Raw genomic sequence first — 21,841 nt, forward strand, 5'->3', positions numbered from 1 at the left:
AAAAAAAAAGGTGATTATAGTGACCCAACAGCAGAGCCAGTGTTTGTGGAACGTTGTGACTTGGTTTGTTTTGAAAAGAACCACCTCTGTTTGCCCTCCGCTAAATGTACAGTTTGGTTCATTATCTATAATAACGCGGCAGCAATTTTCTTGAGTTTTAAACTGTTGAACTTATTTAACACAGAAATCTGGATTCAAATTCAAATACATTGCAGCACATCAAGCTGATAGTTTTAACTACCTTGCCTTCTTTAAAAGGTAAGGTGGTTACCTTTTACGGAGGGTAAAATTTTCTAAATATTCAGTAGGAATATTTTTGCTGCAATAGTCTTATTAGGATTGCAGACTACCTATATTATTGTATAAGTCAGGTACATGAAGGCTACTGGAAGCACTATTTGACAGTTTCAGACAGAGAATTGCCCCCTCACACTGCTTCTCTCACCTGCTTGTCCTCACCTGGTGTCCTCACCTGCTTCTCTTAAGGGGGTTATTTTTCTTTTTAACATTAGCAATCCTGAAATTGTCCTTCTGTCACACAGTGTGAGACAGGGACGTCTCACACTGAGTGAAGGAGGGGATGTCAGTGCAAAACAAATACCTGAGGCAAGGGCTGAAAGAAAGGAAGTAAATCTTTCATTAATTAAAACTGACATGCTTTTGGAAATTCATTAAACATCAAACTATCTGTAGCAATGTACAACTCCCCACCCTGAAATTATTAGAATAACATAACATACTTATTCAATGTTTTAAAAATCCCATGTGAAAATTAAAACATATTCACTAATATGAGATTCCTTTAGAATATAAACAGGCCCGCCGCTGAAATGTTGCTGAAATGGTTTCACTTTACCGACGTACGCGATCATGATTGTAGGAGAGAAAAGAAAATTTCCCTGGAATCCTTCTTAATCTGTTGTCCTCTAGATGGCATCTAATAGTTGGTAGACTCTGTTCGATTGGGGACAAAAATGGCAACATTTGTTCCATTTTCAGGTGTTGCGTTTCGCTTTCACGTTAAAACGCACCAAACTCTTTGAAAAACCTGTTCCCCCTCTTGCCTGTAGCGACGCTGCACCAAGAATCACTGAAGGAAATGACACGAAAACCACAGAAGAAGATAACTTCTTCCTTCACAATATGTAAATAAAAATGTCAGATTTTAGCAGTTCACCACAAGCTTTTGTTTTGTTTGTATTTACCCAGAATGCCCTGCATTTAATCCACTTCCTGGTTTTGGAGATGTCTCTGGCCTGCTAAAAGTTCACATTTGCATTCAAACCACAGCGTAATTCACTTCAACCAAACCGAGACCTAAGGGTTTTTGGTCACACCTCCCTAGTTAACCTAGACTTTCTAGGTAAATGAACTAGAGTTTGATTAATGTGGATTTAACAGGACTGGTATGAACACACCCTTAAAACACGTATTAAAACAATACTTCAGTTTTATTTATTTTGTAGAAGCAAGTTGTTCAGAATTGTGACATTTACCAATTAAAGACATGATTTTTTTGTCCTGCATCTTTACTAGGTAGCCAATAAATATTTTGGGCACAAAATGAACAGGTCACTTCAGCACTTCTGTGATTCTGACTTGGCCACCTATCTCTTTCAGAGAAAGTCCTCTTTGGTGACGATTGCTTAATGCCGTCCCATACACACATGCTGACAGAAGTTTCACACAAGAGCCCGTCTCACGCAGACATGGCTCCCTTTGTATCTGCGCTGCTGTTGACATGCCGGACTTGGCAGAACAGAAGTGGCATTGAACAGAGACGTAGGAGGAATTTCTACGCCCGGAGTCCTTCTCTCTATTGCCAGTGGTATCCATCCTCCTCCTTCTCTTCTCCAAATACCCAAATACCATCCACCCATTTTTTTTTTGCTTTCCTCCTTACTTTTTGCCTTGATTTGAGCAATTGTTCTCTCATCACACTTTTAAATGCCTTCCCAGTATCTCTCTATCCCTACTTTCTCTGTCTCTGTGTTGACTGAGACCCAATGAGTTCATCACTAGGGTCATTGACAACCCCTTTCTCATCAAACTGAACACTGGGAGGGTTTTGTCCCGACGCGCCAGAGGCCAGATGTGATGAAGGGAGTTTGTATTGAGCAAGTGTAAAAACGAAGCACCAGGCCCAGCTGGATGAAGCGAAGGGCATGCCGAGCCAACAGTTTAACAGAGTGGAGTGCTGCTGTGAGGACGAGGAGGAGGTGGAGGCTCTGTCCTTCGTTTAGTTGTCACAAGCAACTGTGTAACTGTGTGTGTGCGCGCGTGTGTGTGTGTGTGTGTGTGAGAGAGAGAGCTGTGTGCTGCATTGTTTCTGAGCAGGGGCTTGTCTGAGAGCAGCAACAGAAATGAACTGACACACGACTCGGCACTGACTCCCAAAGAGTTCTCCAGGGTGGATCGAGTGTTTGTACCGCGGTTGGTGGACCGCACTCTGTATGAGGTGGGATTAAAAGTATCAGAGAAACAACAGCGGGAAGCAAGACTGCCATTGTGGTGGCACTGGGCAGGTTTCCCCTTCTCCACCCAGTCTGCCCTAAATCCACCCACCCTCTCACCCCCCTGGCCTGTGTCCATATTAGGGCAAAACTCAGCCAACCTCCCCACAAGCTGAGCTCAGACAGTGGCCCCCTCCCCTCCCAGCACGCCCTGCTGTCACATTTGCTTCGGCAAGACAGCCTGAAGGATACGCAGCTCGCCTAACCCAATTCAAAAGGCCACTTGGGCAGCCAGTCAAAACAGCAGAGGGATTTTAAAAAATGGATGCAGGAGTGGAGTGCTAACGTTAATTTGCCTGTTTCTGTGTAATGTCTGGGCTGTTGCGTGTGCCCGGTTGCCAAGTAGCTTTTGGTACATACTGCACATGCTCAGATTTAGTGTGAAATCACAACAGCTCTATTTAGTCCACTTTAATCAAACTTCAGTCCGTTTGTCTAGTAAGTTGGTTGGTTTGGGGAAGTGTGAATGTGTAATCGAACTCTGAGGCAGACCACAAAAAAAGCAAACAGCGGTCTGCCTAAAAACCTAGCTCTCATGGTTTTCCCCGTTGTATTATAAGCCTGGTCCCCCACCAGGCTTAGTGTTGTTTGTTAAATTTAAATAGGGTTTTTTGTACACTAGTGACAGTAAAGATGGATTACACTAGGTTTATACTTGACCTATTGAATTGCACCGTCCCTGCACCTGATGGTCAGTCTTGCATATTATTATTTCCAAAATTTGATGCCTGCTCATGCAAATCCAATTTTTTTAAACTTGTAACATTTTTTACAGTGGGCCACTGATGGGCTGTCCTAGCACTGAATAGCAGGTTTTCAGGGAGAAACCCTGTAGATCTCTGTATGGTTGAAGTGAACTCAGTGTCAAATGCATATGTGAATGCTAAGTGGACCGGAGACCCCACCAAAAGCAGTAAGCGGACTATAGCGCAGGGTACTCTGGGTAAATACAACCAAAACAAGTGTGCGAGTTTAGCGCTAGTGAGAAATGGCTCATAGTCTTTTATCAACGACAGAAGAGAAATCCTACAACCGCTACAATCTGAGTGGTGTCAGATTGTAGCGGTGAAGAAAGAAGTTGCATTCAGTATCTTCTTCACAGGGTTTTGTGTCTTTTCCTTTGGTTATTCTTGGTGCAGCGCCACTACAGGCGATGGGGGTGAACAGGTGTTTTAAAGGGTTTGGTTGATTTGACACAGCGCAGTATGAAAGCGAACGACAGCAGCTGAAAATGAAGAAAATATTGCAGTTTTGGTTCCCAATGGAACTGAGTCTACTGGACTATCAGGTGTGAAAACACCCTAAACGTTACATCAACCTGTGTGTCTGTAATTGCACTGAGACTAGGGATGGCTGTGCTACTATTTTTGGGTGTGTTTGCCATAAATGACCAGGGTAGCATATGGCGCTCTAGATTCTAATATCTTTGGCTGATCTTCTTTCAGTCACACAGACTCTTTTTAAACAGCCGGTTTGAGCTTCCCAGACATTTTCCAACCTGCTTCTAAACAGAAGTTATTTTGGTCGTTGGTGTTGATTTTGGTTTACCGCAGGTATACAGTGGTTTGAATTGATAGTCAAAAATCACTAGGTGAGCACCTAAAAACATTACAACACTCTGAAATCACACACACAATTATGTATATATTTTTTTTGTCTCCATGTGCATTACCCATTAAATTGCTGTAGCATTGCATAGTTGTAATCTAAAGATGGCACAAATCATTTGGTCAATACCAATACTGATCTTTGCTAGTTTGAATCAAGTGAGTATTATTAATTAGCTGTTGAATTGACTTTTGTGTGCAGTCAGCTGCTTTGTAAACACACAGCTCATAGCTAGTGTAATTTTAAAACATTGCTACCTTAATAAGATTGATGCACTAACCTTGTCTCGCTTGTAAGCAGGGGAAAAGTCAGTCAGAGGCTGTCTGAGTGCAGCAGTAGGTTGGTGAGGGGGGAGTGTGGTCTTACTCTATGCTTCAAAGAGCGAGAGAACACTTTCATCTGATTATAGGGCCTTTAAGGTGTAGAAACATTTTGATGTAAAGTTAAACTTTTAAATAAACTTGGCATAACCAACAAAATTGAATTGCATTCAACTGAACAGAACTAGACAGATCTTGTAATTTCATGGTGACACTAATGCTAGCCCTTTTACCAGACTGCTCTTTAAAAATACATAAATCTTCAAATTGCTGTCAGTGCTTTGAGGCAAAAAGAACCAGCTGATGCCTTGACCTTGAATTCACTAATGGGCCATATAATCTTGTTTTTTAAGCTGTTTGAAAATGTCCTCACCTGCTTCTCTTAAGGGGGTTATTTTTCTTTTTAACATTAGCAATCCTGAAATTGTCCTTCTGTCTAGCTTCTTCTGTCTCAGGGATTTATCAGAACTATAGCAATCAGATTTAGAGTCTTTATGATCCAGTGGTTATATCTTAAAAATGAGATGTATGTCACAAATGACATTAGTTATGTGGTAAATAATATAAAGGTTTCATTCAGATAAATGCCAGGCTACAGGCAAAATAAAAAAAGATCAATAAATCTTGTCAGTTTTCCTCTTTTCACTGTTTATCTTTTTTTTCTTCTTCAAATCATTTTCATTTAGAATTTTGGCTTTTAGTTAAATTATTTTTCATCTATGTTCTCCTTTTTATAATTTAGATTTCAGTAAGAATTTATATTTGTTGTAAAATAGTCAGTGATCATTTAGTTCTTGTGGACATGGATGTGCCATACATGGTGATAGAAGTTTTAATTGGACATTGTTGTCATTGGTAGAGTTTAATGTGACAATAAGTTGGAAACCACAGAGTTAGAATAACTAGCGTGAAAATACTTCTTTGTCTGTCCTGAACTAGAAGAAGAAGCAGGTGGACACTCATGTCACGTCCGCCTGCATGTTGTTGCTGCTGATTGTTTTTTTTTCTGTTAGGTTGAATTACACAATAACAGCATGGACGCCAGACCTCCCCTCTCCTTTGCTTTCCAGGTCAGAGGTTGGTCCACCTTGTGGAAACTTTGTATCGTTTTCTGTGTTTTGAACGTTCACTGTTCCGACTTCAAATTGGTGATTAATAGTTCTAAGAATTTTAATGAGCAATAACTACACTCAAGCACTGAAGTTTAATAATCATGTTTAGTTCTTGGACAAATTCTGAAATGTGCTTCTACGGTACTTTGTTCACTTTGGACTACGGCTGTTCTTTAGTTACATAGTAGTGTGTCTTTCAGTTCTGTTGTTATATATGAAGTTGTTTCACTTGTACTGATCCCAAACACATATTGACCTGCTGTGAGTGTTAGATTTACCCTTATAGTAAAGCGTATTTTTGGAGTTTGCTATAATTTAATTGCAGAAAATCAGTATAATTTTATTTTATAACATTTTTAATAACACATACACATATAACCAGAAAGTGTGTTATCTTTATAACACACATTCTGGACTTTGAATAAAGAAATAAATACTTGAAGGATACTGTGGTACTTAACGGCCAGTAAGTGACCGCAGCTCTGTTGATTATTGTAGAAATCCTAATCAACTGCCCCCTCTTCATACCTGCTCTCCCACTCAGCTCAGGAACCACCTTCTTCCGTCATCCAAAGTGTTGCTTCCAGATCGCCTTCAGTCCAGCATTGTGTATTAGTAAATGTTTAGTTTTATTAAAATTATCTTGAAGTCCCAAGACTTGAAAATAGGCCAATTCCACTTCTTGTTTCAGCATTTGTTGGTGCTAGGACAATATCTTCTCTAAACTGTGTATGTTTCTACTTTCAGGACAGGGATGTAAACTACTTTATCTACAACCTTTGGACATGAAAGGTTTAGAATGTTTAAGACATTGGATTGTCTTACAGCTAAATGATACAAAAACAATGGCGGCTTGGGATATTACTGTTGAATATTGCTTGTAATGATATGGATTGCAAATAAAGCACTTTTTGTTGTTGTTGTCAGCATAATGTTCCCTTGCCTCTTAAGCCCCTTTTTCACAGGTGTAGCTTTAACCAAGTCTTCGCCAGTCAGCCATGGCTGGATTCATCTACATTTGGAGGCCCATGGTTCCTCTCTGTTTGGAACCACCTCAGGTTCCAAACAGAGTCTGTAAGCCAGACTTAGCCAGGTGTTATGCCTAAGTCGTTTGATTGGCAGCAGACTGCATTCGTTGATCGGCCTGTGACTTTACGTCACTGTAGGAACAAAAGCGATACTCGCGTAAGACTGAATGGGGCAACCTTCAACAAACAAATGTACTGAGAGATTTCAGAGAAACTGACTGTCCAATGGTATTACACACAAAATGACACCTTCGGAGCATCAACCACAGCTCCCGCTCACTCACGTTCCCACATTCCTATTAGCATTCCTGCCCATATTCACGCCCACTTAGAGGAACAAACTGCCATTTTAGACGCCCAAATTGGCTAGACCTAAATCAAACATTATCCAGTAGAGTAAGACTTAACAATGGGCAAGGGGCTTTAGTGACCTTTAGCACCTTGGTTACCAGTATGTGTGTGATAGTGTCAGCATCAAGGACAGTGAAAGTGTGTTGTTGGTTCATGCTATGTTGTATTTAAACAAATTGTCTAAATTTGGATCTAGGGGGAAAAAGTGGGTATGTCAGAAAATATATAACCAAATGAAATTAAAATCCAAAGCAAACAGCTGTCTTTGGACAGTTAAAGATTTGAGTTATGTATGCCATTGTTTACAAGTCAGCATCGTTTCACCTCATTACACGTCAAAGAGTCATAAACGCTTTCAATTGGTCATTGGCTGAACCAGATTCCTCAAACTGCAGATCAAGTTCAGCTGGTTCTGAGCTGTGCATCCATAACTTCTTGGTAAGCGCCTGAGCTATTTTTATATTGAGAGCTTTAATCATTTAGTTTGTTCTATTAGAATCGTAATTAATTAAACCCCAGCAAACAGAGATAGGTGTTTTTGTGAAGAGGAAGTAAATCATTAAAATATCCTGATAATAGTGCAGTAAAAGTGCACTTTACACACAGGAAGCTGTGTTGAGCTAGTATGAGAACAAAGGAACTTAAATGTGGCTCTCACACATTACAGTTCATGAGGTTTTTTTATTCAAGGGAGTAGGCTTACAGGTTTCCTGTTTCACTCTATTATCATTTTTTTAATAACATAGTACTAGGTTTTTATAAACCAAAAGAATGAAGTCAAATATGATCAGATTTGTCCTTGTTTACCCCTCCACTCACAGCTCACTGAGCTGTTATGAATCCATCATCCATCCATTCATTTGCCGTTGCCAGGCAGAAAGGAATAGCGGCGCGTCAGACGCATTTATTTACTACAGTGGGGTTGCTGCTTCCTGACCCGTTCAGTGCTCTTTAAAGGTTAACCCATGTTTGAACTCTTCAAGGGTGTCGGCAGCCAAATGTGTCTCCTCCACCCACCTTCAACCACCCATTTCCTCCATCTTTCCTAAATACGTTTGCGCTCTTGTTTCTGTACGTACTGTAGCTAACCTGGGATTCTAGCTTGCTTTTTGCTGCTTCCAACAGTAGCACACCAGCTGCTATTGCGTGACCGGGAGTCCTGCTGGAAATGCGCGTTTCCAAGTGGTTGACATGATGCTCATCCATGGAAAATAATCGATTTGTGGCTCAATCTTGCGAACATCAGCAGCTGTGTCACCATTGAGGGTTCCTGTTGCAAGTTATAAAGAGGGGAAAACAATGTATTTGGATCTAAGCACCATCTGTCAGAATGCAAGCAACTTTTTCTTAATCCTCCTTTATTCTTTTGATTGTGATTGAGCGACTATTTCCTTGGCTCTATTCAAGGAAATATGTTTACCACAAGATTAGCACTTCTTTGAAACTCCCTGAACTTCATTCAATAAATCAATTGATCAGTTTATTCACTCGATTTAACAGATTTCATCATTAATTCACAAGTACATGCTCTTACAACACCTATTGATAAACGAGTGAAAAGGGAGCCGGAAAAAGAAAAACCTGCCCTTTTCTCAATAATTAGAATGCAAATTTTCGTGGTTATATACATTAAATTAACAATATAAGTTGAAAGTCATATTTAATTCTCCACATTATTAACTCAGAGATGTATAAGACTTGATCATTTTACTCTTGTAAAGTGTTGTAAGGTAGCTGGTGGAGTTAGGGCGCTTTCCTATTGTAGGAATTTAAATGGAGCATTAACGAAAGAAAACAATAGGTTTGTTTCAGTGAAAGTGGGTCACAGTCTGGTCCTCCGTAGGACAGCTGAATGAGTTGATTAAATGCAAAAGATCTTTATTGTTGAAGCCCAGAAGAATTTTCTTTTCTTTTCAAGACAGGATGTTAATTTTCCTTTTTTTTTCTATTTTTTTAAAGTCGATCCATCTTTCCTAAAGCCGCAGGAGATAAAAGATGAAACATTAGTTATTTCCATAGGATATTTATGGCTGGGAAGTATGACAATAGTAGACTGTGAAGGATTGGAAAATGTTCAGAATCTGCCAAAACAAGGAGATATCTTCATAGGGTCCCATCATTTTCCTGCTATGAATTTGTTATTTTGTCATTTTTTGGAAGCAATCTTTCCCACCTGGGTTTTCTCTGACAATCTAAATCATGTTTTTCACCATTTATGCTGATATCACCAGTGAAGGAGCAGCAAAACAAAGACTTTACTGGTTGCTACAGCTTCAGAAAAATGTGTTAAGAAGCTCAGCTCAGGTAAAAGACTCATGAATGTTTGTTTTAAAGCTCCAAGGCCTGTAAGAGTCTTCTGTTTTCAACTGTAAACTGTGTTTGTTGATTATTAAAGTAGAATATTAACTAAATGCATCTGCATGCGAGCATCTAGATTCTTGGATACACCTAACTCTGTTGGCTGTTCCTAAAAAATTTTTTATTTTTTATTTTATTCAATAAACTTTTCCTTTCATTTTCCTAATTATCTTGATCACACCCATAAAGTCTCCACCCAGTTTCTATAGTGGCCTCCTTGTCTTACCAGCAACCAGGTGGTAGCTGTCATTATGACACACCTTCACATTTCACTGTAGGTGTGTCTTCTGTTCACTGCTGTTCCACTTTTTCATATTTGTGTGGCTCCTCTTACCGTAGCTGATGTCACCATTTGTAGACACAACCGTAGAGGGAAATGTGACACGTGAGGTTCAGACAGAGATTCACGTACAATTGATTTGGATTTAAATGCCTGCATGCATCAAACCAGCAGTTTTGTCTGTAAACTGATAAATGAGTCAGAGCAGATACTCAGAGTGCTGTATTTTTTTGTTGGATCAAGATGATTGTGACAACATGAATTAACAGAAATCTGTTGTTTTAAGCTTTTAGGTGCTAAGATGCAGTGTCTCCTCTGCATGACGAGTTCAAACAATGTGATTGAGATTTGATAAAAATCCAACATTCAGGAATCCTTCAAGGTAGATGAACAGATTTCATTTGGTTCTGCGCATACCAATCAGCCAGCCATCAGAAGGATTTATTGAATGCACTAAATGTTAATTCCAAAATAGAAATGATTACATTGTTTTGTGACTGTTGCCACCACTTTTTGTCTTTTTTGGGGGGGGATTGGAGGAAAATTCCACCGTAGCCGTCGAATGACATTTCCTGAAAAACATGTTTATTTTTTCGACGTCTGCACGCTTCTCCCTCTGCGCTGACTGGCTCCACCACATGCTGGGATGATTTTACTGACTTAATATGCCCAACCGACTGGCTCTTACGCCGGCTGCACGCTTCAATGTGCCATTGTTTCACTGAATGGCTCACTTGCTGCGATAACTACCTGGCTGCAGTGAAAAGTTGGATAGATGAGCAACTGGCTCACCGGCTCATGGCAGGACGGGAATTTCTATATTTTTATCGGACATGATATGCGCTGCTTGGTTATGATGAATGACCATTCTGAGTGCTCTGAAGTCTGGAATGGTGACACCTGTTTGGCTGGAAAAACGAGAAAGATTTTACTTTGAGTGGAGGACGGAAAAAAAAGATAAAGAGGGTTGGGTAGGAGGAAAGCAGAGAACTGGAAGGAAGCTGGATGTATGTTTGGAGCTGTTGGTGCTGCTCTTGTCAGTCTGTGCCATCCACATGGTGTTTTGGCAAAATGTTGGAAAGCTCCAGAGGGAACACAAAAAGTGTGACATTGTGTGCATGTGCCTGGACATGGAATAATGTGGTGAAAGTTACTCCTGTGACAGACCACAGGAAGTTAACACATTAACCATAAAAGGTCTTCACCATCCATTGATTCACCCTATAGAACATTAAATTCATTCTCAACCAAAGTAATCTATGATCAAATCATTTATGACTTTATGGTTGTTTACAATACTTTTAAATACATTTATTACTGGTATTTTAACTTGAAATGGCCTGTTCTGGTTCAATTTCCTTTCATTCTCATGAAGTAATTGTATTTTCCAGCTTTTGGAAATTTGGACCAGTGGTGAGCACACTTCCCTAAAACACGAATAGCACCTTTTCCTTTCGCGCTTTTGCTAACTTTGAAAATATTTAGCATACTTAGCTTCCTCTAAATTAATTTCCCCCATAAATTATAAAGTTTTAATTTACTTGACAGTTTTATAAACTTTTAGGTAAATAAAGTTCAACATCTGTCTTAATGTTTTGATCATCACCCGTTAAGAGTTCTTCATGTAGTTAAATGTTTATATCAGTGCTCTTATTTTGAAGTGGCTGGAGATCATTTACACAGCAGTTCAGTTTCCTCTTCTCGGGTCCACTCCCATCTCCCATGATTGTATTTCAAACAAAAAACATACACAACATGTAAATTATGCCAAAACTAAATCGATGCTTCAGGGTTATAGTACTTAATGGGCAGATATCATTTGGATTTAAGCTAGCGCTTTAGCATTAGCTCCTGCTAAATAACCGTGATGGTGTACTGCTTTACTGTTAGCGGAACTACTGTTTGTGATTAGCTCATTAGGGTTATCGCAGCTAACTTTTTAGCTAGCAGTGCCCACCAGTTGTCGATAGCTTTTCCTGATATCAGCAGTGTAAATAGCCTGAAGGTTGCACATGGTGATAAATTAATGGCTGCTTTTGTCATGTATTCGCCAGAATACATGACATGTCATGTATTTGCCAGAGCTATATGTTGGTAAAAACCTTGAGTTTAATTAATCTCAAGCACTCATGGTTATCATGTTTATTGTGGAGAGCTAATGAGAAAATGCTAATGTGTTGTATAAGTCTACTCTCACTGGCGTTTCTTCATTTTTAATATATTGGCTTGTTACAGTTTGACCACATTAATTCTCCGATGAAGACAAAACGTTTCAGCCATGCTAATAATAAGAAATATATTCTAATCACCATACAGCGTAGTATATCTAAAACCGCTAGATAACATTTAAGACTAGCAAGCTGTAATTCTCTGTCAGAGTTGTACCCAACAATGAATTACAGCACATGGGTCTATAAAACAGCATTCCAAGCCACAACCCTGCAATATAATGTTGTCAACTATCCTTAACAGCGTTATTGTTATTTTTGTTTGTTCTGCCTCCTTAATTTAGATCTGCTCGCACTTCAGGGAGTCTGTACGTATAGACTCGCCTGCAGTCACGTTTCGACCGATGTGTTGAATGATGAGCCTGTCATCTGTTTGTTTATCCCCTCCTCTGAGTCTGGATGGAGTTACGGCCAATCACGGTGACCAGCAGCCGCCACAGTTTGTCTCAGGCTATTTAATACTCCGATAAACACACAGCAGTCTTTACTCTTCTTCCATATGACACACAGAAGTGTAGGTTTCACCGCTGAATAATTCAGTTCTGGGTTTTTATCTCTGTATTGTTTGTCGAGTGGTTGCTAGGAGAGAAGAGAAAGGTAATTGGATAGTTCATAACAATGAACAGCTCACGTTGCAGTTTTCTTTCTCTTTTTCTTTTTTTTTGTATTTCCAGTCTGAACATGTTCATGCAGGAAATATTGTTTGAACTTATGTCTTTTTTTTCCTTTTTTTTTAAGGGAACGGGAAACGAATGATCTAGACAACAACCTGAGGTCCTCCACTGGAGAAGGTATGACTAACGTACAGACACCTCCACATCCAAAAAGAAGAGAAATGTTTAACCAGCTTGTTTGACTTGGATCACGATCTAATCCCCCCGCTAAGGCCCATCAGCTTGCTAACAACATGGCAGTTTACTTGATTATAGCCAGGATTAGGCTGCCCTTATAACATTAAGCTCTGAATCTTTTTTTTTATTTTTTATTTTTTTTTCCCCCCCCCAAGAAAACACAGAAGAGAGTCCATTTTTAAAGGGAAGTTCCAGTTTTCTTCTAAAATTTATATTAGACTTTTTATGTCGGGTATCCAAATGTGTCTGGGTCCAAAATGAATTTTAAAAATGACAAGCACACTGAAATGAGTATGTGGGATGTGAAGGCATTGCTGTAAAAATCTAATTTGTAAAACAATTTTTTATTTATTTTTTTCAAATAAACCTAATGATCTTCTGAGAACATGTTAATTTGGAGGATTATTAGTCCCAGGGTACAGGGTATAGGACTGCTTCTAAAAATGAATAGGAAAAGCCTTGGGATAGCTTCACACGCTGCAGCAGGAATGCTGATGATGTTCTTTAAGTTTCCATCACTACAGTTAATCCAGGTTAGCCCAAAACTGTACATACCCCCTGCAAATTTATATTTAAATACTTTTTTGTTTTAAACTATCATGCCTTTTCTGAGTGGAAGAGATTTTGTTCCATTTGTGAAGGAAGCTAAAGATTAGGGTGATGGCAAAGAGACCTCCACGCTCTATTTTTTCCCATTGATTATTGAACATGCCTTTTATTGTGAAATATTTTTGTTTTTTATTTTATCCATAACTGATACTCCTTTGTCCTACATTATCTCCCAACACGAACAAACTTCTAATTTGAACAAAAATAAATGTAAATCTAAATTTGCAGTGACGAGAATACTTTTGACTTGATCGTATCTGTCTAGTGCTGGAATTTTTTTTAAGATATGTTCTTAAGCCATGACTTCTTGTACATTGAAATACTTTCTTAGTTTTGCGTTGTTTCACAAACTCTCTCCGTATTTCTGTGAAATGCAACTTTAATTAAGCCGATTTAATGGTAGACACTCTGGAAAAGAGGAAAGTCAAAGTTTCCACTTTCAATCCAGGCGATGCAGATGTATGGTTGTGAAAGAGGAACTGGCTACACTAGAAAAATTCCCTGAGTGTTTTTCCTGCCCTCTGGTATTAGGGCCGCTGCCTGGAGAGGAGAACGTTTCACGTAACAAAGTGTTTTGTGTTTCTGTGAAGCTCAGCGGATATTCAGCCTGCATTTGTTTTGCCACAGTTTGTTCCTGAGTGCTACTTTTTCTCAGAGACTGAAGACAGCCGGGTTTAATGTGCATTCGTGCTGAAACCTTGGATTTACACAAATACTCCAAGTTCATTTTCAGGCTTCTGCACACTTCTGCTGTTGAGCATTTTTTTCATGAAAAATTTTTCTTTCAAATAATTAAATGGGCAACATGGCATGTAGGCATTCAGATACTTTAAAACTCCCGCATGTTTTTTCATTCTGTCTGTCTTTCTGTCTCTTTCTCTGTCTTGTTTTGTCTATTTGTCTTTTTGTCTCTGTCTTTCTTGGTTTAACTATGAGCATACCTCCCACTATTGTTCAGCATGTTGCAAAAAAAACAACTGCTTTTTGTTTTCTGAAGCAGATTTGTCTTTTAACTTTAATAAAAACATTTTTAGCTCATGTTGATCTTAGAACTAGTCCTAATGTCCACCTGCTGTACCCAAACCAAAACCTCGGTTGGTGTGTTTTTGATATTATTGTCCCTTTTAAATCTACCAGTGATGTCCATATTTCAGTTGAAAATGTTTCATCTTAATTATTTCATTATTGTTCACTGCCCCATGATGCTGTGGGGCAGTGAAACAGCCCCACAGCATCATGCTGCCAGCCCCAGATTTACATCTGGATAGCTGTAGATGTTGTTTCTTACTCAGCCTGAGATGGGCTTCCATAATCTGAATGAAAACTGAGCAATTTAAAGGAATTCTGCTCGTTCTGCCTAGAGGAGTGTCAGAAGCTTTTGGGGTCAATGTACAACTTGAACAACAGATTAATCATTTGACCCAGGAAGAGCAGTTTAAAAGTAGAGTTAATGACTTTCCGGCCAGTGATGACTGTATACAGTAAATCTGTGACTGGAACTATCACATATGAACATTTATGAACAAATTTCACTGAAATATACAAATATGTATTTCTACAGTCCAACCAGCTAACTGCTTTAGTGCTACTTCTTTAAATTATGCAGGGAGACATTTCTGTTGCGAGGTTGTTGTTATGGCAACAGACTCTTGATGCATGAATGAAACAGAAAAGAAGTCAACTCCTTCAGTTCATGGTAAACAGCTATGATTATACAGAAAAATATCCACAGTAATAGTATTTTTTCCTTTGTAATAGACCCATCAGTGTAAAAGCTCCTAGAGTATGTTCTATAAGCATCTAAAAATAGCTGAAAAAAAAACGTTTGTTTGATCACATGTTCCTCCAGAACTCGTATTTATCTGTGGAGAGGCCATGCGATCTTTATCTCTGATGTTACTTTCACTTTTCATGATTTATGAGAACTGGAGGAGGTGTACTGAGTGAGTGTGGAAGAACTTGTAGCTGCAGGTCAAACTCTGCCCGGAGAAAAATCAGTCTCAGTCATAGGGCACATGTACATACATGACACCCTTGTAGCCCAGCTTTTATCTTGAATATATTAACGAACCGACACTGCCCCCTTGTGGTGCCTTGTCATGTCTGGCTGAGACTGGAATGCATCTGCATAAAAGTTATTAATCGGTTCAAATCTGAACATATTTATATTCAAAAGCATCAAAGCAGGTCCTGTAGGGAACTGTGCAGTCTGTTTCAGTGAAGGCTGAAGAGTTTCTGATGAGGACCGGCTTGGAGGTGGGGGTTAGGAGGGATGAATCCTCGGCGGAAAAATAGTCGACGGTTCGCTGGAGGCTGTGCTGTGTGATTATCATGTGCACACCGCAGCACAGTGTGTCTTTTGTTGCCTTTCCACCATAAACCACGAAAGTTCGAACTTTGTGTGTGAGAAAGATGTTGGTGTCTTTCGGCTCCTTTAAACAGAGCACCAGCTTTGGACGCCCAACCTTAAAATTTCTTCTTAAAAATCATTTTTTGTTTGTTTTTACTTACAATTCCAGCACCAGTGTGACGTCAAAGTCCTAACCGTAATGCTCACCCTCTTGTTGGGCTACTGTACGTTTAAAAACCTGCTGTGATTACAGAGTTTATGACCACCCTCTACCGTTGGGGACTTTTGCCTGGAAATTAGTACCTACCTGCTGCTTTTTGCCTCCAGTAAAAGCTTCAGAGTGCACAGCTGTAATTTAGGGCTCCACCCCGGTGTTAAGCTCCAGACACGAATTCAAAACAGTGGAAAAGCTGGTTCAGAGAGTTTTTGGGGTACATTTAGCTCTTCAAACTTCTTAATCGATCTGGAAACCGATTCAAACTCACATGTACAAAAACCAGGAGGTTACTTGTGTTTGTATGAAATTAAATAAAATGAGATTAAAATCAAAGAGGAAGCAGTTGGTAAAAAATAAAAATGGAAAAGTAATCATTTGACAACAAATGGGTCTGCCAAAATGCAGAACATGAAATGGTCTCAGAAAAAGTGGGAAAAAATGAAGTTCACACTACTATATGGAGCTTATTCTTTAATAAAATGAACTTTATTTACAAAGTACATTTGGGACAACCAGAGGTTAACCAATAAACTGTAAAATAATAACAAATGGACTCAAAATATTCAATTTAGCTAGGAAAGACATAGAAATAATGTGTACAAGAAATGTATAACGAGTAACAAAAAAGTGACACTAAAAAACTGAAAGATGACAAAAAATAGATTTGGTTACATTATTCAACCAACCTTTGTCATTTGATAGAAAATTAGAAAGCCATCTTTCAAAATATATTTTTTGGCAGTTCAGATGAATGGTCAACAGGACATAAAACTCTGCATATCATCTGCACAACAATGAAATGAGAAGTATTCATCAATGATGTGACTCAACGGACTGCCTGAAGAAAGGCGGTCCGAACATGACTCCCTGAGGAACTCCTTAACTAATAGACACTGGCAGCCAGAATAGTAACTTGGTTAAATAAATCTCATCTCTGACTTTGGGTGATTACCATTTTATGCCAATGAATGTGTTTTATGTAAACAAAGACTGTCTTATTGTTGACTTGTGTGCGTGTGTGTGCGTGTGCGCATGTGTGTGTGTGTGTGTGTGTATATTTTTTTAACCCATTTATTTTGACCATCAGGTTTGCTGGAATGGGTAACCTGCTAAAAGTCCTTACAAGAGAAATAGAGAACTATCCACACTTTTTCCTGGACTTTGAAAGTAAGTCTGCGGTCTGAGTGGAACGCCGTGTGTGGAGGGGGGTGAAGCCTAACCTGCTCCTGTCTCCTTTCTGTCAGCCGATTTCTGCACAAGACAAAACAAAACGAAAAATAATAATTTTCTTTCGCTCTCTCACACTTCTTCCTCCTTTCTCGGCACAGCTATGACCTCCTGCTCTGTTTATGACTCTTTTTTAACATAACCTCATTTTCTTCCTTTCCCTTTGTTTTTCCTCTGTTCATGTCTTGCAGAAACCAAATGGGGAATCTGTTAAAAGTGCTCACTTGCACAGAGCTTGAACAGGGACCAAACTTTTTCCTTGACTTTGAAAGTGAGCACGACTTTATTCCTGTCCCTTTTCTAAACTCCCAACACGCCTACCACCTTTCTTTTCATTTTTTTCCCCCTGAACATCTTTCCTTTAGTGTGGCTGGTCAGGGGTCAGCCCATTCAATGTTTCAATTGTCTCTTTGAATTTCTAACGTCTCCTCTGTTATCTTTCATTCATCTTTTTGTGAAAGAAGGAGCATGACCTTTTGACCTGTGCTGTCTGCTTTCGCTAAGTGCTCTGTATGCATCAGTGTTCGTTTCTGCAATTAGTGTACACATTTGCATAAGTGTCAGTTCCTCTGTGATCCGAGGCAGTAACTAGGATAAATCCAATATAGACTGGTGGATTTTGGCTTCGACCTTCTGCTGAGACCTCCCACAGAAGAAGAAGAAACTCGCACTACACCTCCACAGTGGCATTTCAGCTGTTCTCCCACTGCAGTTAACCTCAGGCTTTGTTTATTCAGCAGAGAGGAAATGATGGGAGTAGAACGTTTTTGAAATGCAAAACAGACCCAAGACACAGTGTTAATGTCAGGGATTTTCTATATATAGAGCTGCTCCAGGAGATTCATGCACACATTGTACTGTTATATATGTAAGGAGCTGAAATTAGCCTACATGCTAGTTTTGTAGACCTTTAATTTTCTAGCTTATCTCACTAATCCCAAACCCCATCTAAAGCTCTTTTCCAGTTACTGCCTCCATGCATTCAGATTCCAGTGAAAAATCACATTCATTATTATTATTATTATTATTATTATTATTATTATTATCATCATGGTAATGAGTTTTAAAAACAAGAAACGGGTGCACAAGTTTTAATTAATGTCCACATGGAGTTCAAAGCTTTATATATATATATATATATATACTCAAATATATGCATACGCCTGGTGATATAATCGTGATATTTAGGGTTGTCCCAATCCGATATTGATATCAGCTAAAGAAACGAGTATCGGATTATATCTAAAGATATAAACTACAAGCACTTCGCTCCAGCATTTAGTCTGCCCCATTGGTTAATGATAAGTACGTCAGTTGTTCTCATACCTGTTGTTGTTGATTATTGTTCTCCCTATAAGTAAAGAACACTTCACATTGGAACTGGAAGATATTTTGAATATCCAAAATATAACATGACAAAAATTAAATGTGGGAAAACAAAAACATTTACAAGCAAAACCATAAATAACATAGATTATGATGTGTTTGTAAACAAAATTGCCCTTCAAAAGATATTAATCATCTAAATGGAAATTGTCAAACTCATTTTAATTTATGATGCCATTAATTGATTATTGCAACAGGCTTATTTGTGTGACTTGTGCACCCAGCTCTTGTTTTTAATGCTGTTTTTTTCACTTCCAACCTCAAAGAAATGGTTGAAATTAATGATAAAATTCCCAAAGCTAATATGATGTTAAGTGGATATAAACTGAGATATTTACTTCAGCTAAGAATAAAATCCTGTACAGCCTGAAGTAGTTAATTGTTGAGGAGTATAAATGACTGGACTTTTGATTTGGTTGTAGATGCACAGCCAACAGAAGGCGAGCGCAAGGTGTGGAACCAGGTGAACTCAGTCCTGCAGGACTCTGAGAGCATCCTGACGGGGCTGCAGGGTTACAAAGGGGCGGGGCTGGAGATCAGAGATGTAAGAAAACACACATCACACACACTCTTTAGGATTTGCTTCAAAATGGGATTAAAGATGTGGTATTTACCTTTTATAGAACATATGTGTTTTACATATTTGTTAAAACTGTCACCATGTCGTGACATTTTGTTATCAATCAAGTTTATTTGTATAGCAAGGCGGTTCAGTTTGCTTTACAAAATAAAAGCACAAAGTTATAAAGAAAGCACCTTATGCGGCGTCAATCAAGCTCATGTTCACGCTTCTCAATGTGCTAATGGATGAGAAATAATTATCTTTACAGGAAAACTGTTTATCCGCCGTCATCAGTGGCTATTCTAACTAACCTTAGGATTCATGACGGCAGCGTAGCAGAGAGCAAGAGATGGAGAGAGAGGGGAGTGTGGAGGGGGGTTGGCGTTGCGCCACGAGGATGGTGATTGACAGCACTAAGACCTGGTTGTTTCTAGTTAGCACTGGAAGAAGGATGAGGAGCTTTTTTTATTACACAGGTTATCTGTTTCATACATGACATAGAGAGTTTTAACAAATAAGTAAAAAAATATATTTTCTATAATGGTTACATACTGCAGCTTCAAATCATCTGACTAATACTCTTACTTTTGCTTTTTGCCTCTCCAGGCGATCCAGAATCCCAATGACATGTCGCTGCAGGAGCGAGCCTGGAACTCCGTTTGCCCACTGGTCATCAAACTCAAGACGTTCTACAGTTTCTCCATCAGACTAGGTGACCCCACACTGCCATGCACTTAGTCACACAATGCTGTGAACGTGTCATTTCACAGCCAAACAGAAATACTTTAGTCTTATGAAATGCCTTATGCTCTGCAGAGGAGGCTCTGAAGAGTTTGCTGAAGTCGCTGACTTGCCCGCCCCTCACTCCCACTCAGCATCTGGAGAGGGAACAGGCGCTGGCCAAACAGTTCGCTGAGATCCTCCACTTCACTCTGCGCTTTGATGAGCTCAAGGTCTACGACACACACAGACAACACACTCGCACCCTCACATAAAAGCGCCATGTGTGTTGACCGAGGATTGTTTTAATGTCTTGACACAGATGAGGATTCCTGCTATCCAGAACGACTTCAGCTATTACAGGAGGACCATCAGTCGGAACCGGATAAACAACATGAATGTATGACGACATTTTTCTTGATCATTAAACACACACACACAAACAAAAATAGCATTTCATCCCGTTAATTGTGTGTTTTTATCCATAGTTGGACATTGAAAATGAAGTCAACAATGAGATGGCCAACAGGATGTCTCTGTTCTACGCTGAGGCCACGCCCATGCTGAAAACACTGAGCACCGCGACAACAAACTTTGTGTCGGAGGTGAGGCGCTGCTGCAACATAACTGTCTAACTATCCTTTAGTCAAATGTACAGGGTGACTGGAAGAGAAATAAAACTAGTGGTGTAGAGTGGTAATAGTTCATTTAAGGGCTTGTAATTAATTAATGTCAAGCCATGTATTGACAAAATAAGCAACGTTTTCAGCTCAAATACACTTTTTGCTTCTAAATTATTGAATGAATAGACGCATGAGTCCAAATACAAAGATATTTATTGTTTTTAATCTTTTATGTAGCCATTATATTGGTGCAAAGTGCTTATTATACCCAATCAGGAATCACCAATCATTCATGGACCTTCTTTAGAAATATGGACGGTGGATGCTAACGTTATCATTGGGGACATCTGTCCTGCTACAACATGGTTAGCATTGAGATGCTACTTTAGGTTTGAATAGCTGATAGGCTTACAATAGTTGTTACCAGTGTCCAATCACATATTTTCTAAAGCAGAATTGAACCTTGTGTGGGCCAGGAGAAGCAGCATTGTGGTCCATGGTCACTGTTAGTGGATGTTGCTTGGGCGTCAAATGTACCAGTGATACGCACGAATGCAAAGTTCCTGATTGTAACTTTTGTCTATTATAAATTTTTTTAAATGCGATTAATTCCTCTAGAAAATTTTCATGTGTTAAAATATATGTAATGAATTAATTGAAAATAACATGTTGAAGTCCCAGCCCTAAATAAAAACATATCTAAAGTCTACTTATGTGACTAATTGATTTTCAACAAGAGTGACCACTGCTCTGAACAGAAGTTGTAGTTCTAGAGAGTACACTGTATGTCTTAGCAACACCTCAAAGGGAAAGACATAAGCAGTGACTTTAAAGAAGCATTCGCAGGAAATAAACTCTGGGATGCAACGATGCTAACAATCACATAAAGTTACAACATCTAACTGAAATGACTTGGATTGAGTAGAAATGACCCTTCAAGATATTTACAGTGAACACCACTGCTACTATTTTGATTTTTGTCTGAGGTTTAACCATTTATCTGTGGACTTTTATCTTGAAGCCACATGATTTTCTACATAATGCAGAACTTTGATTTTTATTCATTTCATCAATTTAAGATTAAACTAGGGGGTGAAAAACTGTGATTATTATCAGTAACAAAGTGTGTTTTCTTTGACTTTTTTAGAACAAAACTCTTCCACTGGAGAACACGACAGATTGCCTCAGTACCATGGCCAGCGTGTGTAAGGTCATGCTGGAGACGCCGTGAGTTTCTGCACTAAGTTCATATTTTATCACACAAACTTAATCTGTTTGTTAAAGCAGCAATTTAAGGTTAAATTGGCAATAATCCTTATGTCTGCATTCATTATGAAATTAGCATATGAAGAAAGGTGTAAAATTGTGTTTATGTTTTAAGTTGAAATATGTTTAGATTTCACTCTTATTGCTGTTTTACAATTTCCTTACAAGTGAAACAAAACAGCGCATTACATCACTGGAAATCACAATACTGTTAAGTTTGTTTATTTCAGCT

The 21,841-nt window shown here is 38.9% G+C and overlaps 1 protein-coding gene across 4 annotated transcripts in view; it reads left to right on the plus strand.

The window, feature by feature from the left end:
• fam49a (family with sequence similarity 49 member A) overlaps window positions 1-21,841 on the plus strand; it is a 30,423-nt gene that overhangs the window by 6,957 nt on the left and 1,625 nt on the right. The window contains exons 2-9 of one of the 4 annotated variants that reach the window (XM_008398193.2): window positions 12,537-12,589; window positions 16,913-16,992; window positions 18,861-18,982; window positions 19,607-19,712; window positions 19,817-19,953; window positions 20,043-20,120; window positions 20,209-20,325; window positions 21,491-21,570. In XM_008398193.2, the coding sequence (XP_008396415.1) occupies window positions 16,923-16,992; window positions 18,861-18,982; window positions 19,607-19,712; window positions 19,817-19,953; window positions 20,043-20,120; window positions 20,209-20,325; window positions 21,491-21,570 (710 nt within the window). In that variant the 5' untranslated portion in view covers window positions 12,537-12,589; window positions 16,913-16,922. Of the gene's footprint in view, window positions 1-12,536; window positions 12,590-16,912; window positions 16,993-17,232; window positions 17,324-18,860; window positions 18,983-19,606; window positions 19,713-19,816; window positions 19,954-20,042; window positions 20,121-20,208; window positions 20,326-21,490; window positions 21,571-21,841 lie in introns of those variants that run through there. The other 3 variants (XM_008398191.2, XM_008398192.2, XM_008398190.1) reach the window with 3 other exon arrangements.

This window comes from Poecilia reticulata, linkage group LG21 (genome assembly GCF_000633615.1).
Source record: "Poecilia reticulata strain Guanapo linkage group LG21, Guppy_female_1.0+MT, whole genome shotgun sequence".
Lineage (NCBI taxonomy): Eukaryota > Metazoa > Chordata > Actinopteri > Cyprinodontiformes > Poeciliidae > Poecilia > Poecilia reticulata.